Below are 27,871 nucleotides of genomic sequence, written 5' to 3' on the forward strand. Positions count from 1 at the left end.
TTAAAAAAAAAAAAATTAAAATTAAAAGTTTTATCCGTCCAGTTTTCTTATTTCTAGCTTGTTCAATTTTACATGTGACTTTTCAGGAACACCTTTATCTGATTTCTCAACTTTTCTTTAAAAATATTTTTATTTACTTCTGTCAAGGTATTCGAGGAGGAGCACCACATCCTGTACCTGGACCACGGTGGGGTCATTGTGGCCATAAAGGACACCTCCATCCCCCTGAAGATACTCAAGTAAGATTTCTATAAAGTCATCACGTCAGTAGAAGTGTGAAAGTACGAAATCTAAACAGAGTGAGGCTTCAGTTTATGGATACTTTGTGCCATCACAACAGATGTGATACAGGTTATTCAACATGTAGCAGTGAGAGATAAAATTGTTCAGCCAACAAAGGGAAAACTTTTTAATTCCTACCTTCGCTGGATAAAAACTACACTCACAATCCTGTTTCTTATCCAGGAAATTAAATTCTTCTGAACATAAAGAAAAAGGCCAAGCTGTTAATCTAGGGATCAGCTGCTCCAAATCCAAAAAGATGACAGAAAACTTTGATACTTTCAAGTAAATAATATTGCTGAATAATTCAGATTTTGTGGAGTATTTTATCTTATCAATATTAGCTAGCTAGCCAGTTTGGGTATCCTCAAAAGGTAACATATTCTCCTCTTCTTCAACCAGTGTAAATAAGTCTCAGAGTTCCCCAAGTGTGTGGATGGAGACATGTCTGACACACCACCTCGCTCTGTTCTAATGTCTGTGTGCACCGTCTCCATCGTCGTCGTCTTCTCCGGTTGAACGTTCCAGCTACAGAGCCCGTAGCGATCATACTCGACGCTGCAGGAAACATGCAGCATGTATTGATTTCAGTGAATTAAACTTTTACAAGCCTGTAGTTTCTGTGTCAGTGGTTTAAAGGAACACACAACAGGGCTGACAGTTAAGTGAACAGCCTTTTATGTTCTGGTTCATATTCTGAAAAATTACAATGCCAAGGTGTTGTGACTGGATCTAAAGGAGAGGAGGGACTTTAAAGGTGACATATTCTCCTCCTCTTCAACCAGAGCTCCCAAAGACATGTGTGTGAAGTTTCTTGTTCTAAATCCACTCTGATCCTGTATTTGATCATGTCTATAAACCCCTCTATTTCAGCCCTGCTCAGAACAGGCTGTTTCTGTGTCTGTACCTTTAAATATGTAAATGAGCTGTGTCTGACCACGCCCCCTCTCTGGGAGGGCTTTGGTGGCTCTGGCTTTCTCGCTTGATGCCCTATTGTTTATGGTGAGAAGGCAGACTCAGAGGGCAGAACAAACACCTAGCTGTGGTAGAGTCCCCTACCTGGGGGAGGGGTTACTGCCCTTTGTGATGTCATGAAGGGAAAATTTCCAAACGGCCACATTTTTTTTTAGCAAAATTACCCATTAAAGGCCAAAAATATTCCTTCATGAAGTGTTAAGGCTCCACATCAGCTGTTCTGTATAATTTTACAGCAGAGTAAAGGATCAGTAAGCTCCCCTCTTTAGCACTGTACCCTTTAAAATCATGAAAGATCATCTCCCTCTCTCCTCACAGCTCAAGCGGACTATTTCAAGCTCAGCACGATGTTATCTCATCGACCTTAATAAATAAGGGTGAAATAATGAGAAACCGCTGATAAGGGAGCTAGTCAGAAAAACATTTATCACACACCCAAATCAGATGACCTTTCAGACGGGCGCTCATTCGTCTCTAGGTGAGAGACCGCAGAGTGTTGTCCTTCACTTTTTTTCACTCCCTCCTGCCTCAGATAAATCAATAACCCCCAAAGGCTCTCAAAGCAGCACAGTGGGAAACTCTGCCGTGAAAGTATGAGCTCAGATTTTAACACTTCATTAAGCAAAATGACCGTTATGTTTTCACCTCATCAGGTGCTGAGATTCCTGGCTTATAAAACTCTCTTTTGGAACCAGAAACTTTCCTCTTATTGGAGTTGCATGACCCCCAATAACTCTCTCTTTCTCTAAACTGTGCCGTAATAGAGAACAGATTTCAGCTGTGAAGCCAAGGCGCTTATGACAGGAAAGAGATGTTAGTTCAACATTGTGCACACTGGTTTATGACTTCTCCAGAGCTTGTCACTGCAGGACGCCTTCGCTAAATAGCTGCTGTAATCGTCTTTACTGTTAATCTGTGACTCTGTTGTTGTGCTGGCCGCCTGTTCTTTGTCGAAGGTTATTTTAGTGTTTGAATTCAAACTGGTGTCCAACAGATCATTAAAAGACCATTTAGTAGCCATTAGAAGTTGTAATCCTTTCTCTAAGTCAATCCCAATATTTATGATTTATGGTCAGAGAATTAACAAAACTGAGAACCGTCCAAGGACCTTAAACTCCGGATTCAATGTGTGGCCTTTGCTGTGTGGTGTTTTGATTATTTGTACTTGCAAAATACATTTTTTTCCAACACTCATATGTGTCCCTAGTCCACCTACAAACCCCCCATTATTCTATTTTTCAATGTTTGGAAACTTTTGACAAACTTTCTGCCTGTTCACACTTCAAAACACAACCCAGAGAGTTTTCAAGGTGTTGGTTTTATAGACTCTTAATGTGCAGTCATACAACGCAAATGTTGTGCTTTTAAAGGCAGGGTTGGGAATTTTCTCCAGATGCACTTTTTAAGATTTTGTTGAAATTGTCTTTAGGTCCTGACAGAAATTAATAACCCATGTGCTCTGAAAAAGTAACAAAGAAAATCCGTCATCTGTAGCAGTTGTAAGCCTGTAAAAACTTCGACCAATGTCTGCCACGAGGTACCAATCTGATGAACCAATCATGATCCTCCCTGTCTCCCTGCTCGTTGAGCCCACACTCAAAGCATGACCTGAGGGCTGCTTCTGGACCAACGGCACTGGTGCATATAAGTGAGAGGCGTGGCTTCTGAGGGAGCACAGAGGGGAGGGGGTGGGTGCAGACATAGCACTGAGGGAATGCTACTTTCAAAATCATGCTAGTTTTCGAAAATGACCAACCCTGCCTTTAAATCAGAATGATATTGTTGTGGATTTAGACTAACATGCTTTAATGGGGCGCCGGTGTAGGTACCTGATCTGCTTGGTTCCTCCGGCTCCTGCAAGTAACATTACACAATATGATTGACTGTATGTTTGTATGATGATGTAGCACGTCGTGATTGGCTGTTTGTCGGAGAGTTCAGGCGGGACTTTGGATGGAGAATGTAGATGAACACTTTGAATCTATGGAGAATTTTTACCAAGAGAAGTCAAAACTGGTGTGAACTGTCACAACAGGAACTGACCTATCCCATGAAGGCAAAATGGTCCCAAAAAATAACTTTAACTTTAACTTCAGCAGACTTAAAAATCCAACCCATGGAAGTCTACCCAGATCTTGTGAAGAGCTCTTAAATGAGTCTGCATGGCTGAGTTTTATGCCCCAGACCAAAATAAGCTGAGTTGACAAAAAAAAAGGGGGGGGAGCAAGAAAATTACAGCAATAGGGAGAAAGAGAACGAGGACATGGTGGTACATAGCAAGAGAGGAGTCAAGTCAGTACTTGTCTCGGTTAAGAATCCTTCTTTACCTTAAATGCTTCTTCACTTAGTCTCGAAAATTAAGATCTGTGACACTCCAAAAACTCTCTCCACATCCTACAAACGTCTTCCTCCCTGACTCTGCCGTGCCTTTGCCTCTTCCTAATAATTACACCATGTCTCCATGCGTCGAAACGCTATCTACAACTCTGTGCATCGAATCTGATGGCCCCTTGAAAAACAGAGCAACTTGACTTTTGACAAATGTTCATGTACTCTCTCACACACACACACATACACACACACATACACACACATACACACACACACACACACACACACACACACACACACACACACACACACACACACACACACACACACACACACACACACACACACACTCAAATCATTCCTCAGCTCCTCTCCTTCGAATCACTCAAAGTCAGAGGAGTGATTTTACCCCGGGTAACTCACACAATGCATCCATATCAGTTAATTAAGAAAAGCTAGCAGGCTGAGAAATGAGATGCCACCGCGCTGCGCAGCCTGGACAGGATGTTATGTACATTTATGATTTATAATTGTTTTAGGTTTCCTCGTGGCGCTGCAGGAGTGGAGTAAAGGCTGATGTGTGGCACGGAGCATAATTATAACTCTGGCCTGCTAATCTATTTGATTACAGGGTTATCGCTCCATCCATTTCTAATAACTCTGCGGGTATTAGCTGCAGGAAATGAGATATACATGTACGTAATTGGATGGGTGACTGAGGAGGACGTCCGCATGTAGGAGGCTATTCTTGAAGGACAGGCTGGTTTGAATACTCAAGAGACTCTAAACGTCAATATTCTTCTGAAAAACTGTTTGCACAAGTGTCATGGCGGATCATCCCCAAGTGCAAATATCCGTCAGTATCTGCACCTCATGACCATAGTTTCCTGGTGGCTCCCTCCACTTTTCTGCCCTCTTTTCAAGAGCTTTGTGTAAAATGTCTTTGTAGTCTCATCATGATAACTTATCAACACCATCATCAGACGAGCCTGTTCTCATTCCCCATTCAGTCTGTGTCCAATGCAGATGCTCCGGATACCCCTCAGTGTCTGAATGACATGTACCGGACTTTCAGCTGACTTTATTGTACGTTTTTTAAGAGTACTTTTTGGGCGTGTTTTTGCCCTTCATTAAAGGGACAGAAGAAGAGAGGCAGGAGTTGTGGGGAGGAGACAGACATGCATCCAAGGGATGAAGCCGGGAGAGGAACCTGCACCTGTTAGGACAAGAACTGTAGTCTCAGTGTCTGGGTGACGTGGGAATGTTTGTAACACAAATTATAAACAACTGGAGACATGCCAATGCATTTAGTCTGTTTTGCTCTCAACATTCAACGTTTTTCAGCAAGTCACCAAAGCCCGCTCAAATTAGATTAGATTTAAAACTACAGGATCTGCAAAGTACAGACTGTAAGATAAGATACCATTTAGATGCACTTATGTAAAGGGTACCTTGAAACTGCAGCTACACAACCTTGTGCATCCATATTGAATTCCGAAGTAGGGCCATGACAAAAGGAGAACATCTTGATCCCATGGTCTCTTAAATTGGTTTCTTGTTGGTTTACTTGGTGATTCAGGCAAAGACGAAGTTTGTATGAAGAATTAGTAAAGAGAGCTGAAGTGATGTTCCAAACCTCTTCTACGATCACGCCTCAGTACACCTGGCCAAGTGCTACTATTATTTTGGAAAATTTTCCAAACTGTCAGAACACGTTCCCCTCTGATTCTGCCTTTTGGAGTGGAGATTGAAGAAGCTGTTACACAATCCGACAGCGATTTTCTTTGAAGTGTGCTGAAACCTTTATCACAGCACTGAGAGTCTTGGTGCATCCTTTTCTGTTCCCATGTAGCTGTTTGTTTACCTGCTGATTATCAAATTGTAGTCCTTGTTAGCACATCATTATCCCACACAGCCTGCAGCGAAGACAACACACTGCTCGATTCCACATTGATCCCCCCTCCATCACACAGTCACTTTTGCTCTGCATTGCTGCCGCTGTTGACTGCAGGAGTCGTCAGCGCAGAGAATAAAGCGGAGCAGATGGCTCGTTTTGTCTGACTTTAACAAACAAACACAAACACCATACAAAAAAATATCCCATTACAAGTGTTCAAGAGCAAAACATATCCGTATGTGTAAACACATTTCCAGAAACTGTGACTTGATAACTAATTTTTTTTTCTTTTGAAACACAGCACTCAAAACTGGTTCCTTTCACTAAAACAACACACTGTTTCTCCACAGGTTTAGCATCGATGAAGGACGGACGTGGACCGTGCACAACTTCACCAGTACCTCTGTTTTCGTTGACGGACTCCTGAGTGAGCCGGGAGATGAGACCTTGGTTATGACGTGAGTAAAACACAAACTCAGCAGAAGAAATTCTTCTTTCAGAGCTACGAAATCATCATAAAGGCTTATGTATGTTTCCTTTATGTGTGGAAAAAGATATGTGTGTTTTAAAGGATATAACCATCACTACCCATCCCTTTACGTTGGGATGGACGTTTAACAATACATCCCCTAGAGGGCGCTGTCCGTACGGATCTCCACTTCTTCATCGCTGACACAGCTGACATTCAGTTCCCGTCTGATCTCCGCCCGGCTGTTCTGTTGTCGATGTTCGGCCCTGTGCCCGGGGAGGATACATCAAATATATGTTTATAATTTCTTATCAATTTGCACAATATTTCCTCAAAAGGTTCAGCTGTTTTCCTTCGCTGGTCTGGCTTGCACTTTTGGCTACACTGCTCGACACTGCCACCAGGATATCAGTGGTTTTGCAGCGTTTGGTCTGTAACAGCAAGCTTCTGGATAACCTGCAGAAATCTTGACAAAATGAGTACAGACAGAATGATGTATGCGTGTCGGACATTGAGCAGAATTGAGCCTTCACAATACTATCTAAATAAGCAAAGTTAAATGGTTAAAAGGTTAAAGGTTTAATAACTTAAAATCCCCACAAACACCTGAAATCTAAGCCTACAGTGTATAAAATCAAGAAAGACCTTCACTCCTCTGTCACACTCTTGGTTTGGGTGACTTGTCTAAAAGGGTCAGACGGGGCTCCGTACACAACTCCCAAGAGAGCTCAACTTTCTCTCCCATCACAACAATTCTCTCCTCATCCGTTGGAGCGGGACGCCCCAATTTTGAGGCACTTAAAGCAGCTACCCTCACTCCTGATTTCCTGCAAAGCCGTCCTCTCACTTCACCTCAGGAGGGTTTGATTGCCGTCGCAGCAGAGGCTGATGGGAGAGGAGGCCAGTATCTGCCCTCTGCCCTCCACTCCTCTCTGGCTTTTCTCCACTCTGGCATTTTTATTTAAATCTCTGCGTTACTGTCTAGCTTTCTATCTTTGTTTGTCTTTTAGCCGGGCTCCTTGTCTGTCTTCAGGAGGCTCTTTGTGGTTCAGTCGTCTGGTTTTGGTTCTTTTATCAATACTCAGATGTGGCTTCGACACAGGCTCGTCTGCTTTAACACATTTTGATGTGTTGCACGTTGGCAGTTTGATTAAATATAGTCCAGAAATGTTCAGTGACAGCTTGGCTTTTGGCTTTGTTATTTCAGTTTGTCACTCTGTCAATTCCGTTCAATCCAGAGTGAAATATCATGACAACAGAAATTATTGATTCAAAGTTTGTTCGCCCCGGAGAATTACAATGCAATACAACCACATTTTGTTTATTTTTATTAAACATTTATTTAACCAGAACATTAACACATTGAGATCCAGCGTATCATCGGGAAGGTTGCGGCCGTAGCCGGGGGTTAAAAATCTAAATATCGATGAATTAAAGTTATTTCTTCTTTTAGTAAAAGGTGTTTTCCTTTTTAACTGGTCTTGATTTAAAATCTGGAGTCTGACCAGTCTGAGGCCGACACAAGATGTAGTAGAAATGCTTTTGATTCCCAGATGAGACTGAGACCTTCTAAAAGTGGTCTTGAGAACTATGTTACAACTAGACCAATTTTTTTTACAACTAGACCCATTTTGAGTAGTACAACACTTTACCAAGAGGGCAGCAGCAGCACACATCATAGTAAACATTACATGATTAAGAAACCCTTCACAAACAGTAAGTTAAGGGCAACAACAATTGAAATGTGCAAATTGGTTTGCAGATAAAAGGGCAAAAGTTGTGTACATGGATTTCAAATTAAAAACACATCAGGCACTGTCCAATGGTCTCATGTTGTTTGTCTTTTAAGATGGAGCCAAATGCTTCTAGTGAAAGATTCTGCCAGTTTCAGGTCATTCTGGAGATAGTTCCCTGCGGAGGGGGCAGCAAAACTAAACGCTCTTATCACAAGCTCAGTGGGGACACGAGGAATGCACAGGTTAAAAAAAACATCACAGGAACACAATGCATAGTGGCTCCTGGATCTCTGGAGGTCTGAACATAAATAAAAGAGGACTAAACCAAGAAGAGCTTCAGAAAGAAGACTCAGCCAGTGTATGAACCTGCATACCTTCAAGGATGGCCAATCAGTGTACAAGTCACAGTGATGACTAAGGCATCTACAACCAGTCACAAATCTCAATGATGTCACAGTGATACACGGTGTCCAATGACTGTAAACATCTGGCTGAGGCGCATGTTTACAGTACAGCACATCTCCATAATCCAAGAAAAGCAAAAAAAGGTTGATGAGACATGACTGTATATACAGTACAGACCAAAAGTTTGGACACACCTTCTCATTCAAAGAGTTTTCTTTATTTTCATGACTATGAAAATTGTAGATTCACACTGAAGGCATCAAAACTATGAATTAACACATGTGGAATTATATACTTAACAAAAAAGTGTGAAACAACTGAAAATATGTCTTATATTCTAGGTTCTTCAAAGTAGCCACCTTTTGCTTTGATTACTGCTTTGCACACTCCTGGCATTCTCTTGATGAGCTTCAAGAGGTAGTCACCTGAAATGGTCTTCCAACAGTCTTGAAGGAGTTCCCAGAGATGCTTAGCACTTGTTGGCCCTTTTGCCTTCACTCTGCGGTCCAGCTCACCCCAAACCATCTCGATTGGGTTCAGGTCCGGTGACTGTGGAGGCCAGGTCATCTGGCGCAGCACCCCATCACTCTCCTTCTTGGTCAAATAGCCCTTACACAGCCTGGAGGTGTGTTTGGGGTCATTGTCCTGTTGAAAAATAAATGATGGTCCAACTAAACGCAAACCGGATGGAATAGCATGCCGCTGCAAGATGCTGTGGTAGCCATGCTGGTTCAGTATGCCTTCAATTTTGAATAAATCCCCAACAGTGTCACCAGCAAAGCACCCCCAAACCATCACACCTCCTCCTCCATGCTTCACGGTGGGAACCAGGCATGTAGAGTCCATCCGTTCACCTTTTCTGCGTCGCACAAAGACACGGTGGTTGGAACCAAAGATCTCAAATTTGGACTCATCAGACCAAAGCACAGATTTCCACTGGTCTAATGTCCATTCCTTGTGTTCTTTAGCCCAAACAAGTCTCTTCTGCTTGTTGCCTGTCCTTAGCAGTGGTTTCCTAGCAGCTATTCTACCATGAAGGCCTGATTCACACAGTCTCCTCTTAACAGTTGTTCTAGAGATGTGTCTGCTGCTGGAACTCTGTGTGGCATTGACCTGGTCTCTAATCTGAGCTGCTGTTAACCTGCGATTTCTGAGGCTGGTGACTCGGATGAACTTATCCTCCGCAGCAGAGGTGACTCTTGGTCTTCCTTTCCTGGGGCGGTCCTCATGTGAGCCAGTTTATTTGTAGCGTTTGATGGTTTTTGCGACTGCACTTGGGGACACTTTCAAAGTTTCAAAGCTTTTTTCTTGCCATAATACAAATTCTAACAGTCTATTCAGTGGGACTATCAGCTGTGTATCCACCTGACTTCTGCACAACACAACTGATGGTCCCAACCCCATTTATAAGGCAAGAAATCCCACTTATTGAACCTGACAGGGCACACCTGTGAAGTGAAAACCATTTCAGGTGACTACCTCTTGAAGCTCATCAAGAGAATGCAGAGTGTGTGCAAAGCAGTAATCAGAGCAAAAGGTGGCTACTTTGAAGAAACTAGAATATAAGGTGTATTTTCAGTTGTTTTACACTTTTTTGTTAAGTATATATTTCCACGTGTTAATTCATAGTTTTGATGCCTTCAGTGTGAATCTACAATGTCAATAGTCATGAAAAGAAAGGACACTCATTGAATGAGAAGGTGTGTCCAAACTTTTGGTCTGTACTGTACGTTACAAACGATAAAATAAAAGAGCTGATGTTATAAAATCAGAATATGTAGGGACTGAAAAGCTGAGATTTAAATTCCTTAAAGTGGCTTCTGTGTTAACACATTTAAATTCAGGTGATACCAGATCTAAAATGTTCTTATTCCCCTTATATTGGTGTATATGTAATGATGGCAGAGTGTGATTTTGAAGGTGTAATCAGAAGAGCTATACGTCCAATGGTTGTAGATTTATCATTATAATTATCTCTCGTATTAACATGAGATGCTTTTTTGTCACTCCATTTCTTCAGCAAATTTCTTAATCCTGACGATTGTTTGGTGTGAAACTTGTTCTGAATATTGAACATTGTGACAAAGTTGTTGGCCATCAGCGGCCTCCAAAAGTTGATAGAGGCTTCAAGAGTTCTCATCTCAAAGGAATGTAGTCTCTCCCTCTGTCTCTTTGCAATCTTTCCATCAGTAAGTTAGCCGCAGTGAGACTTGTCGCATCATCTCAGACTCCAGCTTTGGCCCAGAGATAAGGCCGGCTTCCAGCTGTAATCCGCTGAGAAGGGCAAAGAGATGGGCAAACACACACACACACAAACACACACACACACACACACACACACATGCAGTCAAGGCTTCAAGACTCAGAGTCACTTGCCATTATCTGCCATGTGTCAGACACACACTCTCTGGTTTGACACACGCACACACACACACACACACATACACACACACACACACACACACAGCGAATATACGGCAGCCCTTCCTGCTCCGCACAGATAGGGTCGTCGGCCAAGGAGGAGTGTTGAGGGCAGCTCGTGTCTGACAGATTAGCCAGGGTCTATTTCCTCGCCACTGAGTTTCGATTTTTGACGGCGCAGCCTGCCATCCCGTAATGAAGTCTTTGAGCAGTGACTTAGCACCAAGGACAGGTGGGGGAGCCGTGATGGTCCAGCACTCATACTAATGACAGCTGGTCAAATATCTGAGACTGGACAGACTCTGAATGAGCTCACGCTGCACACGCTGCATCTGCTGCATCTGCTGCAAACGGCTCTAACGCTCCACATGCTGCACACACTGTACACACTGTACACACTGTACATGCTTCACACACTGCACACACTGTACACGCTGTACATGCGGAATACACTGCACACACTGTACATGCTGTACACGCTGTACATGCTGAACACGCTGCACACGCTGCACATGCTGCAAATGTCTCAAACGCTCCACACACTGCACACATTGTACACGCTGTACATGCTTCACACACTGCACACACTGTACATGCTGCACACACTGTACACACTGTACACGCTGCACACGTTGTACATGCTGAACACACTGTACATGCTGTACATACTTCACACACTGCACACACTGTACATGCTGCACACACTGTACACACCGTACACGCTGCACACGTTGTACATGCTAAACACACTGTACACACTGTACACGTTGTACATGCTGAACACACTGTACATGCTGTACACACTACATGCTGCACACGCTGCACATGCTGCACACACTGTACATGCTGAACACACTGCACACACTGTACACACTGTACATGCTGCACACGCTGCACATGCTGCACATGCTGTGCATGCTGCAAATGGCTCAAACGCTGCACACACTGCACACACTGTACACACTGTACATGCTGCACACACTGCACATGCTGCAAACGGCTGAAAAACTCCACACGCTGCACACACGCTGTACATGCTTCACACACTGTAAACGCTGTACATGCTTCACACACTGTAAACGCTGTACATGCTGCACACACTGTACACGCTGTACACGCAGTACATGCTGTACATGCTGCACACGTTGTACACGCTGTACATGCTGCACACACTGCACACACTGTACACGCTGCACACACTGCACACACTGTACACACTGCACACACTGAACACACTGTACATGCTGAACACACTGTACATGCTGAACACACTGCACACACTGCACACACAATGAACACACTGTACATGCTGAACACACTGCACAGACTGAACCCACTGCACACACTGAACACACTGTACACACTGTACATGCTGCACAAGGTGCAAACGGCTCAAACGCTCCACACACTGTACATGCTGCACACTGTACACACTGTACGCACTGTACACGTTGTACATGCTGAACACACTGCACACACTGAACAAACTGCACATGCTGTACATACTGAACACACTGCACACGCTGCACATGCTGCAAATGTCTCAAACGCTCCACACACTGCACACGCTGTACATGCTTCACACACTGCACACGCTGTACATGCTTCACACACTGCACACACTGTACATGCTGCACACACTGTACACGCTGCACACGTTGTACATGCTGAACACACTGTACACGTTGTACATGCTGAACACACTGTACATGCTGTACACACTACATGCTGCACACGCTGCACACGCTGCACACACTGTACATGCTGAACACACTGCACACACTGTACACACTGTACATGCTGCACACGCTGCACATGCTGCACACGTTGTGCATGCTGCAAACGGCTCAAACGCTGCACACACTGCACACACTGTACACACTGTACATGCTGCACACACTGCACATGCTGCAAACGGCTGAAACACTCCACACGCTGCACACACTGCACACGCTGTACATGCTTCACACACTGTAAACGCTGTACATGCTGCACACACTGTACACGCTGTACACGCTGTACATGCTGTACATGCCGCACACGTTGTACACGCTGTACATGCTGCACACACTGCACACACTGTACATGCTGCACACACTGCACACACTGTACACACTGCACACATTGAACACACTGTACATGCTGCACATACTGTACACACTGTACACGCTGCACACGTACATGCTGAACACACTGTACATGCTGTACATACTTCACACACTGCACACACTGTACATGCTGCACACACTGTACACACTGTACACGCTGCACACGTTGTACATGCTGAACACACTGTACACACTGTACATGCTGAACACACTGTACATGCTGTACACACTACATGCTGCACACGCTGCACATGCTGCACACACTGTACATGCTGAACACACTGCACACACTGCACACACTGTACACACTGTACATGCTGCACACGCTGCACATGCTGCACACACAATGAACACACTGTACATGCTGAACACACTGCACAGACTGAACCCACTGCACACACTGCACACACTGAACACACTGTACACGCTGTACATGCTGCACAAGGTGCAAACGGCTCAAACGCTCCACACGCTGCACACACTGTACATGCTGCACACACTGTACACACTGTACGCACTGCACACACTGAACAAACTGCACATGCTGTACATACTGAACACACTGCACACACTGAACACACTGCACATGCCGTACATGCTGAACACACTGCACATGCTGTACATGCTGAACACACTGCACTCGCTGTACATGCTGAACACACTGCGCACGCTGTACATGCTGAACACACTGCACACACTGAACACACTGCACACACTGAACACACTGCACACGCTGTACATGCTGAACACACTGCACACACTGAACACACTGCACACACGGCACACACTGAACACACTGCACACACGGCACACACTGAACACACTGCACACGCTGTACATGCTGAACACACTGCACACGCTGCACACTCTGCTCATCCTGCAACTGATTAAGCGTTTTCACTCTCTCTGTTCCCTGCACCATGACAAACACAAAAACAAGTTTGTCCTCCAAGAGATCTCGGCCTCTGATCATTCAGCACCAACATTTGAGTGGAAATGACTTGCAAACACCTTCTAAGCTATGTGTTTAAATGAGAAAAACAGAAGAAGCACATTCTGCTCTGCTAATGAATGTTTATTTTCTCTTCACTCAGCCGATTGGAGTGATTGTTTGTCCACTAATAGAGCTCTTAAAGCTCTGGAGTGGCTATTCAGACCTAGAAAACAGTGCTAAATTAAGTCTGAGGCTGCGGGGATTTAATGCACACACAAAGCAGAAGGGTTGATTTTGACACTTCATGCTGAAACTAACAGTGATAATTGTGCTGTGTGCTGGACAAACAGTGACTCAGCATATAGTGTGCATCCCATGGACCGGGTTATAAAGAGTTTAAATGGCCAAATTACAAGGATCATGTTTAAACCTGCCTTAAAACCCCCTGCCAGATTTTGGAGGTTTAAAAATATGGTCACCCTACATTATGTACGTAGTGTGTAAAAAGGTGTTTGGTTCCACTCAATCTATGAGCAAGTTTCATTCACACCAAAAACAGAGAAAGACCGACTTGCAGCTGCTAGGACTTTAAGCCCAGCTTTTTTGTTCTAGTCAGCAGATGGTAAAAATATTGCGACTCCATTTCTAGGTCTGATAAAAAATTGCAGTCTCTTTGACTTTAAAGTGTTTTTCTTCAGGTTTTGTTGTTGTAATACTTGTTTGCACCACAAGAGGCTTAGGTGCACCACAACCTCAAGTTCTAGTATTAAAAGAAGTCATGTTATTGAAGTTATTTGAATTGTAGTAGATTTTGAAATTATTTCCGGTGCAGCCATGATGCTCCTGGAGTTAAAAAAGTGTTTTCTCCAGTGAAGAGAGAAATGTATTTGTCACTTAAAGGAAATCTGAAGTGCTGAAAGGATTTCTCTAAGTTGTAATTATTTGAAGGTTGTCTTTTAGGGGCCTCAAAATCTTAACCTAAAAATAGTTTTGGTTATTTAATTAATTTTTCCATTATTACATTAAAAAGTTAATGTTTCCAACTTAATTAGACGTCTCTGGGCAAAATATAATGAAGCTGCTGAGTGCCAACAACCTGCTGGATGCATAACATTGTGCGTAAAGTCATTTCTCGGAATCAAAAATGTTGATTTTACCCCAAGTAATTAGCGAATTGTATCAATTTGGCCGCAGCTGGTGTGAAAAATGTGACTATTGGAAATTTGAGTGAACTCACCCTCATAGCAAAATGCCTGAAAAGGTCAAGATCAGAAGTACAGGAAACTAAAGGTAGAGATGAGAGACAAACAGAGTGGAGAGCAGCAGACAGGCCCTCCCAGATGAACACAGGTAAAAGGAGGAGAGGTTGACACATCGGTGTTTGTGATTCAACAGCAGAAAACATCCAGCAGTTCCCCTTAGCGACGTCGGTGAGGACGCCATTAGTCATGCTCGCCTTGCACTCCAACGAGATGACAAAAGCAGCCATCGGCACGGCAACATGTGTCGGAGTCGCTGACTTGTGTCACATCAGTCTGCTTCAAAAAAATACTCTGACAGACACAGAAGGGAGAGACAGCAGCGTTCAGGAAAGGGAATGGTAGACATTTTAAGTTTTTAGCTGTACCACACCACCCTCTAGTGGTGGGGAGAGGAAACTGCAGCTAACAGACTTTTTTAAAGGCTTTTCATGTTTGATTTATATTTTATCCTCATGTAGTAATCCACATTTGATGCAGCAAGAGAGTCGAGGTAAAGATTGCATACTGGTGTGACTTACATATTCCAGATTTGATGGTAATGTTTGAAGGTTTTCTAACTTTGTACCTGTGATTTGTGTTCACAGTGTGTTCGGCCACATCAGCTACAGGTCAGACTGGGAGCTGGTCAAGGTGGACTTCAGGCAGTCTTTTCCCCGTCAGTGTACGGAGGCTGACTACGACTCCTGGCAGCTCACAGACCTGCAGGTAACACACAAACACACAGACACCTAAAGTGTAAATACAAATACTTACTGTGCTCGTGTGAACGAATCTGCAACCAGAATTATTTCCTTTCCACGGTCACTCTTAGGGAGAGAAGTGCATTATGGGCCAGGAGCGGAGTTTCAGAAAAAGGAAGGACACGGCGTTCTGTATCAAAGGGAAAAGCTACACGTCGACTCTGATCTCCAAACCCTGTCAATGCACGGAGAAAGACTTCAACTGGTGGGGACTGACTGCACAGATATAAATAAAATACTTCTTCCATCCTATTACCCAAGATTATTGTTGTTTTAATAATATTGCTCTGTGTGTGTAGTGACTATGGTTTTGAACGGTCCCAAATGGAGGGGAAACGCTGCTTCGCTGACTTCTGGCATGATCCAGATTCACCACCTGAAGACTGCCATCTAGGACAAACTTACGAGTCCAGCACTGGGTCTGTACATGTACACTTAACCTCCGATATACAGAGAAAATAAGTTGCATATTTTCTGGAAACATCTGAAAAAAGCATTTTCATTTTCTTTTCAGCAGTAGGATCAGAAAGTGGGTTTCATTTGGGGAAAAGGTTTGCCTAGCTTAGCATGAAGAGTGACAACGGGGGGGGGGGTAGCTGTTTCCCCTGGTTTCCATTCTTAATGCTAAGCTAACAGCCCCTTGTTTCTAGCTCGTTAACAGATGATGTCTGAAGATCTGATTTTCTTTACTTTGGACAGAGCCATGCTGGCTTATAGACTTCATGCTAAACCAACCGCCTCCTGTTGCCAGCTCCTTAAACAAAGTTATCTTTTCTTGAGTTTGGAAAAAGTCAGACAAGCTGTTTCTTCCCGCTTCAATCCTCATGCTAAGCTAACCAGCTCTGTCTGTTATCTGTTCATGCCCGTTTTCTCAATGGAGGGGCCGAGCTAACATCTCTGGTGGCTCATATATTCAATATTGACAAGCACCTCATACAACCCCACTTCAAAAATACCAGATTATCCCTTTAATGTAACCATTCAAACTTAAGTCCCAGCTAGCCTAGCTGCTTCACCCTGCCTCCAGTCTTGATGCTAAGCTAACTGCCTCCTTTGGCTAACTGCTGCTCTTTCTTAAAATTCTCAAGCGATGTTGAATATACTTTTTATTTTTATTTTGGTCACGCTAGCTATTTCCCCTACTTCCAGACTTAACTACCTCCTGTTACCAACTTCATCTTCAACAAATAAATATAAATTCATATTTTTTTTCTTCCAAAAATCCCCTTCCTGACACACCTGCATTGTGTTCGTCCGTGTTCCAGCTACAGGAAGGTGATATCCAACACGTGTGAAGGTGGGGTGAACAAGGAGCAGAGCGCCAAGCAGCACAACTGTCCTCTGCTGCCCCCGAAAGGACTGCAGGTCGGCATCAAAGGGCAGATGTTGGCCGTGGCGCCTGGTGATGACATCACATTTATCGTCCACCAGGAACAGGTAGGCATGAAGTTGTTATGTCATTAAATGTCTTAGTTTACTTCCTTCCATTTTATTTGGCTGAAAGTCCTGATTTCATTCTTTCAGGGAGACACCAGCAGCACCAAATACCAGGTGGACCTCGGCGACGGGGTCCGGGCGATCTACCAGAACCTGACAGTGACGGACGAGCCCATCCAGCATCGCTACGAACAGCCAGGAGTTTACAAAGTTACAGTGATGGCTGAGAACATGGCGGGGCACGACGAGGCCACCATGTACATCCAGGTCACAGGTCAGCCTCCCAGACTGTTACAAATGTTTGACTCTATTATGAAACAACTATGGTCGTGTATTTGTTTTTTAAAGGTAGTAGTGTTCTCTCCCGGGTGGCTCTCTTTATTCAAGTCAATTACAAAAGTAAACATCAACTTTGTTACGATCCTCACACTGTTTGTGCAGCACACAATAACGCTAGAAAGCCTGCTGAATGGGCCAACTTGGACAAGCAACTGTAGTATTTCTGCAGGGTAAAAATTAGCAATGTTCCTAGTTATCTACTTTCCTAGTCGGATAAACAGAAATGTTGATGAAGACTTACCATCAAGTCTAAATGTAAGAAAACACCCATAAGACAGTTAAAATTGAGTGCAATGTATCTCAAAATGTTTGTGGGTAAACGATCTAATTTGGTTTGCCAAATGTGGCCAACATTAGCATTGCTAACATCACCAGGCTTCTATCCTCTCTGCAGCTTATCATCCACATGCCCGTCCTAAATGTGGTTATATTATGCTCCAGCCGATATGCCAGTTTAACCTGACACAGCCTACATAATTTTAAACCACAATTTTCTGAACTGCGCTGCTTTTATGAGCTTCTTTCTGTTCACTCTGCTTGTTAACATCCAGGTTGTAGAGCGAGGAGAGCAGGCTCATTAATCAGATGAAGCCTACTTATAAAAATATTAATATCAAAAACTAATTTGTGCTGTTTGGTCAACTGAACGCCTGAACATAGGGGAAGTACGTTGATTTGGCACATTTGCTCCAATGTTTTTGTTCTTTATATGATTTTTAACTGGTAGGTGTTTCTCTGTTCAAAACAGCAAAAAAGGAGCACTTCTAAACCGTATTATAAGTTTTCAGGTGCACGACCGCAACAAGACTAAAGAGGGACAGAAAAGTCAGAACACTAAATGTTCTTCAAAGTGTGTTTTATCTGGCTAAAGCAGCAGCGTACAGATCAACAACGGACGTGTTTCAGCACGGGGCCTTGAACGCTGATGAAGGCCTTGTGCTGAAACACGTCTCTTTCTTATTATTTACTTTCCTGTCCTGTTTGTCGTATCATATAGTACATTTCATCACTATGTTATGTTGTTAACAGTGTTGATTCTAGAGTCTGGTGTGGCCCTGGGCAAAAATCAATTGGGGGCCCCTCGGACCAGCGTTCTGAACCATCATGTCCACCAGTGTCCCAACGCTTACTCCTCTTCTTTTTTTCCTGTTTCCTTTTTTCTCTCTCCCACAGACCGATAGTTCCTCTTCATTTCTCTTTGTTGACTTTCATTAACAAACTTTGGTTTTCACAGCAACGATGCATGCATTACTTAGCAGGTCAACGATGTTCCCACTTTGAGCCATTGCTTTGATTTAAAGTCTGTGAGCCCTCAGGGGCCCTCTACTGGTATGGGGCCCCAAGCAGTTGCCTGCCTTGCCTGTGACAAGCAGCACATCTTGTTGTTAAAAACAGGTTCAGGTTTCAAACTACAGCAGTTACCTTTAAGATCCAACTTTGGTTTTAAATCGTGGGATTTAAATGAATATTGACAAGTATGTTAAAGTCTTTCCAAACGCTCCTGTGGGCAGTTTTGATCAATAATACACAACACTAATTAACGATTTGTGCGTCAGAAACATTTGTTATACCACAGGGAAGAAGAGTAATATGTTGACAAGGATGAAAACGATTAAGCTCCTTATTCTAAAGGGCTTATTTTTGTGTTATTCAAAGATGTTTTCTCTCTTTTTTTCGTTACCAGCAGCTGAAACTGAAGGTATGCATCGAACCAGGGAGACGTTGTCAACATCCTGGTTATTAAGCATTAACCACCATTTTAACAAAATAATGCATTGTGACATAATCAAGTCAAGTCTTCAGGAATTTAAGTGTCAGGTTATTCCAGTTCTGTGTCTCTGATTCTCTGCACTCAGACATGACACGTTGGAAACCTGCACACTCTGCATTTGACCCATTTTCTTTTTTCAAGGCCTTGAAGAAGTGAAAAAAGATGAAAACATCTTTTCGCAGCCGCTTCAATCTCCTCTGATATGTCTGGTTTTCTCAAACGCTCACCCCTTGCTGTTAAGGAGACAGCTTTGAATCTCACTTCATATTTTATTTCCCAGGTAAAAATACTTCCCTGCTGCAGACGGGAGTCTGAGGCTTCAACGTTATCATGGAAGACAAATCTATTGTGTTTCTGTTGCAGGGGATTTGAGGATCTTCTTTGTTTTATTTAGTCTTCTACCTTTTCATGGCTCTGTCTCTGTTCAGGTTTAAAACTCTCAGAGCTGCATCCTTTTGAGATAGAGAGCTGATCATGAAGACTCTAGATGGATATTTACTAAGACCACCTCCTTTTTTAAAATCAAGATTCAATGAGATTTTGCCGAAGATGTTCTTTTTTGGCTTTCTTGTGTAGAAATCGACTTTATTTCAGAGCCTTTACCAGTAATCAGTTTGATACAAATGTTACTTTTTATATCTTACAGTACAATTGTTTTTTCTTTTGTTGCAGCCCCACTGCAGGAGGTTCACCTGGAGGTGGTTCCCATCGCCAGGAGAAACCAGCAGGTGAATCTGACAGCCATAGTTCTTCCTACTGAAGCCAACATGACCGTCTTCTACTGGTGGATAGGAAACAACCTGCAGGTAAAGGACACACTAAGTTACATTAGTTTGTCTTTGTGGGGTGGAAAAACAAGCTGAATAAGTCTAAACCAGTTTCAATAAGTCTCAGAGCTCCCCAAAACATGCCCTTGAAGTGTCTTGTTCTAAATACACTTTGATCCTGTATTTGATCATGTCTATAAACCCCTCTATTTCAGCCCTGCTCAGAACAGGCTGTTTCTGTGTCTGTACCTTGAAATATGTAAATGAGCTGTGTTTGACCACGCCCCCTCTCTAGAAGGGCTTGGGTGTCTCAGTGCTTTCTCACTCCATGTCCTATTGTTTACGGTGAGAAGGCAGACTCAGAGGGCAGAACAAACACCTAGCTGTGGGAGTGTCACCCACCTGGGGGAGGGGTCACTGCCCTTTGTGATGTCATGAAGGGAAAATCTCTAAACGGCCTGTTTGAGCACACATCTTCTGAAAAGTGGAGCAGGCAAAAGACGGAGAGGATGGACTTTTCTCATCATTGGGGGGTTTGTAGACAGACTAGAGACACATATTAGTGTTAGAGGAACATGGGGAAGTGGATTATGCATAATAATATGTTTAAGTCCAGTATTAGTTCACCTCTTTGCTTTGCTTTGGTCTCCATGAACTCGAGGAAATATACTGTATGTGTTGCATGTTCACCAGCTGGCTGCTAAATAAATCTGCTGTTTCCTGTCTAACAACAGCTCATGCTACTGCTGGGATTTTGCAGTTTCTTTTTCAAGCAAAGGCCAAAACTTCTGTGCTCAAAGACTCCAAAAAGCTCCATAGTAATGTGAGGAAATGTAATGTAGTGTTTTGTAGAAATTCTTATTTGGTTCAGAACCTGAAAAATATAGTTAAACCTGCAAGAAGTGATTTCTTATGCGCTTGGTTTAACAACTAAAGATACATAAATATCTCTTCAGCTGCTCAACACTCCTCTAGCTTCACCAGCTGGTCTCACTCGCCGTCTGTCTGCCGTTTTGTTGCTCGACAGGAAGTGCACGGTTGAATTTTAGAGGTTTTCTCTGTAAACGATGACCTCATGCATCTGAAAACTACACAAAAAGAACAGTGACATGAACCGCTACAGTAGCTGTAAAGACTGTAGAGAATAGGTTCATAATGAAGCTCTACTTATCAGAAGAACGTGTACACTGTTGATCGACTAACAGAGGACTTTTTTGTTTTTTCTCCTGCAGCCGAAGCTGACTCTGCAGAACAGCCTTCTGACTCGTTTCACAGAGACTGGAGACGTTTCGGTCACCGTCCAGGCTTCTAACGGCCGATCCATGGTGCAGGACACCAGGACCGTCCGAGTCTACGGTAAGTCATTGTCGCAGTGGCAAATACCAACTGAATGTAGAAAAGAAAGTACAGGAATGGCAAAGAATGGGAAATATTTTGTGCTTTGGCTTTGTATGGATCTGGTTGGTTATTGTTTAGCTCTGTGCTTTCGATCCGTTCTTAAGATGAGAGGGAGAAAATGTGTTTACACAAGAAGTTAGTTAGATATTGATTCACTTTGAGGACATGGAGCTGAGATGATGCTGAAACAACTACGTCAGGATTTGGTAAAGGTCTCCACTGTTTGTCAGGTTTGACATCAAGAGGACCTGTAAACATTTTTTTTAATTTATTTTTTAATCCGAGTTTGTTTCACTTTTTCAGGATTGTGGATTATCTTTTTTTGTCCACGTGTTAAAGGTATATTATGTGACTCTCATTATAGATGTCCAGTAGATGTCACACTTTAGCTCCGATCTCTGAGACCAAAACAAAGCTGTCCCTCAGAGCACCTCCTCGCCTCCCTCAGTTTTCCGACCGAGTGTGGCCGTTTGTACGACCGATCTCCTCTCAGCAATAAGGCCCAAAGCTGATTTAGTATTTTAGACGAAACAAAGTTGTTGTTTTTTAAAACAATAGGCTCGATGTGTTTGCCTTGGATACCTTTTTGTGTCACGCCTGAGATTGACCTGCGGACAGTCGAGGGTGTAACCCCGCCTCTCGCCCAATGGCAGCTGGGAATTGTGAAAATTCATAAATTCCTAATTTATCAAACTCAGAATTAGGACAGTGAAAGTTAAACGTTATATTTAGTTCATGATTCATTCAGTAACAAAGGAGACAAACATGCTGGGTGACATTTTGTCTGTGTGTCTTAAAACATCGTCTGATCTCATCTGTTGTTGAGAAAGTGTGCCACTGGAAGAATGATGTCAGGTTTTCTTTTTATAGCGGATGAGCTTGTTTTATTTAAGAGCTTTTGTTTGTTGAGTGACAGTGGAGTTAATGCTTCAACTAATACATCCATGTAACATCAGCTTCGTTGAAGCCTCTGTGAGGAGATTTTAATTTGTTGTAAAACAGACAGAAATTAATATTGATGCCTCTTTATGAGCTACAAAAGCAAACAAGACCGTCAGCTGTAAGATTGATGATGTCCTTTTTATTCATGTCTGAAGCGCTCCTCTGAGACGAGTATCTGATGAAGTGACGGCGGTGTGCAGGAACAAATGTTTACTTTCCACTTTCCACACTGAGACATTTGACTGTTTAGAACAAGCAGGAGGAGAATATTTTATAGCGAAAAAGTTTCTAACACGTGAAGAACAAAATCAGCCAAGAGAAAAATGGTCCACAAGGGGGCGCCAAATCAACACCACCAAAAGCCCCTCTTTAGCACTTGATTTCGACACCTTTAGATTTGGATTGTTCCTGCTGTTTAGTACTCAGAACTCATGGTACAATATTTGTGGCTTAGTTACGTTTTTCATAAAGCCTGACAAGCGTTTAAATGTACTTAGTATACATTTTTTAAGGTTTATTTTGGGGCTTTATTTAGAGACAGGACAGTGGATAGAGTCAGAAATCTTAAAGAGAGAGAGAGAGAAAGAGAGAGAGAGTGAGGAACCAGGCCGCCCGCTTGGATGACTATAACCTCCATACGCGTGCACTAACCACTAGGCCACTGGTGCCCCCTAAGGATATGTCTCTATGCAGCAGCACAGCTTCATCACATGAAAAGCCAGTAATTCTCTGCTCAAAACAACATGTTGATCGTCATATTGAAACTCTATTTTGAACTTTCTGTCTCAATGCAAAACTTTATAAAAATGCCGCACATACACCTCCACATCAAATCATTCCTTAAGTAAAAAATCTGTCAAAGAAAGACATAAAGTTGATATTTGCACAACAGAAAAGGCCGGGAAGGAAGATGCATGATTTGGTTATTGGGTGAGCTAATGTATGAAAAATTCAAGCCCTTAAAAACATGTTAGCTGACTATGAAGACATTATGAACTCTGTTGGTTGCTGCTCAAAGGAAGACTAGTATGACGTGTTTAAAATGTGATTTCAGTTTGTACAGAATGATGAAAGGGATCGTTAAAAACTGTAACACTTCTGCATTGACTTATTTTAAGCTTTACATCATGACTCTGATGGTTGAGAACTAACCACTCTCCTGTTGTGTCTGATCTCAGATAACTTCCAGGTCATCCCTCTGAGCTTCAGCAGGAACCTGGACCGCTTCAACCCAAACATCCCCGAGTGGAGAGCCGACGTCGGCCAGGTGGTCACCAAACTACTCACAAAGGTAGGACCTTAAAGGGTAAATCACTTCTTAAAGCACATCCTACACACAGTAGTGTTCAAGTTTTTCTTAAGAGAAGCTAGTTTGGGAAACACGTCCAAATAAATTCAATTTGGTCATAAAATGTGAGTCTACAGCTGTCCCCCTTTATATTTCAACATCTTTCCTGTTTGTATGCCTTCTTAAGCTGCTGCACACTCGACGATTTTCAAATCTTACCCAATTTTAAAAATGTGGGACACCACAGACATAAGGATAGTTTGACAATAATCCAACCAGACCGGGAGACCACACACCTGCAGTCAGCAGTAACCATTTCACAGACACCAGATCTCACAGAAACTTGGAAGATCAATCGTGACTTCAGTAGGAAAACAAATATGGAGGAATATCGACGTCGTCAGCTGGCTGTCCTGATCTGTGTGTGTGCAGGTTTATTTAATTTGCATCTCGATCTGAGGGTGAGTTGTCAGAGTACGCAACATCCGATTGGTGCTGCATCCAAATATAATCACTCTCATTGGCTGCTGCTGACTCTGGTATTCCGTCTGAGAAAGTCCAACCTGTAATCGTAAATATTCGGGGAGGCTCTGACTCGATCGGGAGCAGTAACATAATCGTGGTGACACCACACAATTGAGGTTGCATCAGTTAATCAGTTGCAACAAGCCACAAGTCTGACCAGGTCCCCCAAAGATTGAAGGGGGGAAAATGGGTCGAAAACTGTGTAGTGTGCAGCTGAATTTATTATGATGTGCTTTGATCTTAAGCTTAATGGATAATAATTATTCCATCTCTATTGGTAGAATTCATTTTTTTTACCTTTAACACTTCCATTAGACATTTGAGTGCAGCTTTAAGATCTGACTGACCTTTAACCCTGTGCCCTCAGATCACAGGTGTCCCTCAGGAGTCCCTGGTTACAGTGGTGAATCCGGGCCTGCCTACCTCAGCCGACCTGTACGTCCTCCCGCAGGACAGCAAACCAGACAAGAGGAACATGTTTGTAGATAAGGTACAAACACAAGAAGAAATGAAACCCCAAATACATTTTCAGGTTTTTTTTTGTCTTTAAGGAGTAAAGGAAGAAACTCTGCAGCTCCAGAAGAAAATCCCACTCTTGTTTTAATTTTTTAACATGCAGTGTAAACACACTGAAAAGTAAAACAGGCAGTATATATAGAAACACAACATCTTTAGCCTTTACTGTTATGTGTGATTATTTGGTATTTTGATTATTCAACCCCCGTCATATCCCAGAGACGGAGACACATGTCTGTTATCAAGTCCTTTTCTGCAATGATTTTCAAGTATTTTTCAATATATGTAAAAGTAACTGGTAGCTCTGGCTTCTGATTTGGCGACCTGTTCGTCTGTTGACTTGTTGTTTCTGACATGTGACTGTAAGTGTCTGAATGCTGCTGTGATGTGTTTGTTTCCTTTATATTGTCTTGGCTTCTGTCAATGACTTGGTAGGCTGTGTTGGGCCTCAGCCTGTTGGCAGAAAATTCACACCTTCGCAGGTTTGAATCACCACATAGGGAGGGGGGTGACTTCTCAGCCCCAGAGGCAGAGATAACAACGTCCTGCTACCTGCAAGTCCACACCGCATGGTCCACAGCTGAGAAGTTCCGAAACATCAGATGAATCGGATGGCTCCTGTCCACCCAGAGATCAAAGAATGCGCATAAGGCTCATTGAATCCCTGGCGAAGGATGTGGACCGGTTTGACCCAGGTAACCCACATTTCAGCATTGATGATTACCTCAGAGAGATCAACCTGCGCCTCTGTGATCTACCTGATGCATCCACACGAGAAAAACTCAAGCTGATCTGGAAGACAACTTCCAGGAGTGTCCATGACTTCATGACTACCCTCCTGCCTGAGATCAGAGACCAGTACTCAGCACTCTGCAACGCTTGTGCGAGGAATTCTCCACCTACACCGATCCTGTATCTGCCCCTCTTAGAGCCTTTAGTGTCTGGCACCAGAAGCATGAGGCACCCAAAGATTATTACCGGCGCCAAAAATCTGCATATTTCCAGGGACGTAATGCTCCAGGTTTGGAAGAGGACCAGACTTTCAAGTCCTTATTCCTGCACAATCTGCATGGCTGTGTGTGTTACGATGTCACCATGCATTGCCGAACACATCAGCTTGGTATGCCAGAAATCAAGAAATTTGCACACGTGGCTTGGGAAACATGCATAGGTCCTGGGTTTTGGAGACACAATAGTGACCTAGCACTAGAAGGCAACAAATTGCCTTATGCTATGAATAAATCTTAGAAACCAAATCACCGGCAGAATAGACAACAGAACCAGGGGGGAGAAGGAAGGAGCCAGCCACAGGGTAGTTCCCAACCTGAAGTACTGATCACCACCAGACCTGAACAGAACTCTCGGGATGGCCGAAGCCCCAGACAGAGGGGTAGGCATAACCGGAGTTCCCATGAACTTCCTAAGGAAGCAGGTTCTGACGGGGGAATGGAGAACATGATCCGGAGGTGTGTGACAGAGGTGATTAGACAGTTGGAGGCCTCCAGCCCTTACAAAGAACAAGTTTCTGACTCTACAGTGGGGAGGGGGGAGTAGCCTCCACTGTAAAACCCACCAAAGTCACTCTACTAACGTTAATGCTTTCTAGTCTCTGTTTTATGACCTGACATTGGTAATGAGACACACAATGCACATGTACATTTACACACCTACATGCCACATACACCATCCCACATACACCATCCCACAGGTTTACTGCTGCCCAGGCTAGGAGTTAGCCCAAAAATCTACACCTGACACTCTTCTCTTTCTCTCCCCCTCTTACTTGTTTGTTTCATTTGTTTTGTTAAAGAATGCACCTTGAGTAGCAAAGCTTTGCTAATGCCTGTTTATGTTTTATGCCTAGCGTTAGACATAGTTAGACAGTCTGCCCAGACTTTGCCTCAGTGTCTGCCCAGACCAAAATGCCTCTAATATCTCTGAACTGTTAACCCTATGGACTGCTTCCCTAAGGAACTGCAAAACTGGGATGTGTCTCCATCCCAGACACATGGACTGTTTGGTCCGTGAGCTGCCCTAAAGATCGTAACCTGCATTTCGCTCTTCATGACAAGGGGGGATGTTGGGCCTCAGCCATGTGTGTGGGACGAAGAACTCAGGCCTGTATCACAGTTCTCAAGCCTGACTAGAGTTATTTTGGAGGCAACTAAACAACGGAAAACCCCCCCAACAGAAACTAATAAATAGGTGTGAAAAGTGGGGGGGTGGGGGGTGTCTGAATTCTCTATCCTCATTGGAGGAGGCCTGAGGTAAACCCACAGGCAGCTCCAGTCTTTAAAAGCAATCGCCAGGCATTGCTTCCCTCTCTTCAAGTGTGGTCTGCCGACACCAGAGGATACCCTCTCCAACAAGATGGACTCCAGTATTCGAGACAAAGCCTTTCCTCCTCTTGGCTTACATAGGTTAAACTCCAGAGCTGAGGTTGCTCATTATAGGTAGCTCTTCACATGCTGAATTCAAGCATCAGAGGATTCAGCTGACTACTTTCAAGGCATATTTTTAGGAGTTTTGGGCAATCAGATGCTATCAGGTTCGAGCAAAAACAAGAGTTTCTTTCCTTTGATTTTTCATAAGACGTCATTGAACGCAACTGGACAGGAGCGCTGAAGGAAGCCCACTGATCCCTGAATCCACAAGGACACATAAAGAACTCGGCTCCTGCAACCAGAAGACCCTATAGAGCAGCGCTCTGGTCGAAGATCTGAACCCTCCTCCTACATCTGCCACGAAGGAACCCTGCCTGAATCTGTTGATTCAACATTCAGCAGAGTGACGATCTAACCAACTTTGCAACGATCACCAGGAGTTACCCCAAGTAAGAGCTTTGGTCTGGGCAGAAATAGTTTCAGAAATAGTTATGTTTTCTTTTATAACCACTGATAATTATGCATCATTGTTGACGAGACGTCACATTCTGTTTATTATCTGTTGTAAGCTGCTGCATTTGTTTTATTGTGATGAGCTGCTGTGTTCGCCTATGTATGTAATGCTATGCTAGTTTACCTTCAGTCAACGGCTTTCACAATCAGAAAGACCAGTGTACCCGCCGTTGAATCAAAGTCCGGCCACTGGCTTTCTGGTGTTTAAGTAACAGTTACTGAACTCAGCTCAGAGAGCTCAAACTATTCCGAAAGGTACCTCTCTCTCTCTCTCTCTCTCTCTCTCTCTTTCTCTCTCTCTCTCTCTCTCTCTGTCACACACACACACACACACACACATTTACACCTCATTCACAAGTTTTGCTTGATAATGTTTGTTGCTTAGATTAGTTTATAATAGTTATTTGTTTGGTTAAGTTCATTGATTTTGG

At 43.3% G+C, this 27,871-nt stretch overlaps 1 protein-coding gene across 3 annotated transcripts in view; it reads left to right on the forward strand.

The window, feature by feature from the left end:
• Positions 1 to 27,871, forward strand: part of sorcs2 (sortilin-related VPS10 domain containing receptor 2) — a 305,919-nt gene that overhangs the window by 270,351 nt on the left and 7,697 nt on the right. For all 3 annotated transcript variants that reach the window (XM_061030706.1, XM_061030707.1, XM_061030708.1), the window contains exons 13-23: positions 148 to 239; positions 5,836 to 5,943; positions 15,405 to 15,525; positions 15,632 to 15,765; positions 15,860 to 15,979; positions 16,826 to 16,997; positions 17,085 to 17,271; positions 19,780 to 19,913; positions 21,107 to 21,230; positions 23,393 to 23,505; positions 24,395 to 24,517. In XM_061030706.1, the coding sequence (XP_060886689.1) occupies positions 148 to 239; positions 5,836 to 5,943; positions 15,405 to 15,525; positions 15,632 to 15,765; positions 15,860 to 15,979; positions 16,826 to 16,997; positions 17,085 to 17,271; positions 19,780 to 19,913; positions 21,107 to 21,230; positions 23,393 to 23,505; positions 24,395 to 24,517 (1,428 nt within the window). The remainder of the gene's footprint in view (positions 1 to 147; positions 240 to 5,835; positions 5,944 to 15,404; positions 15,526 to 15,631; positions 15,766 to 15,859; positions 15,980 to 16,825; positions 16,998 to 17,084; positions 17,272 to 19,779; positions 19,914 to 21,106; positions 21,231 to 23,392; positions 23,506 to 24,394; positions 24,518 to 27,871) is intronic.

Source organism: Labrus mixtus, chromosome 23 (assembly GCF_963584025.1).
Source record: "Labrus mixtus chromosome 23, fLabMix1.1, whole genome shotgun sequence".
Lineage (NCBI taxonomy): Eukaryota > Metazoa > Chordata > Actinopteri > Labriformes > Labridae > Labrus > Labrus mixtus.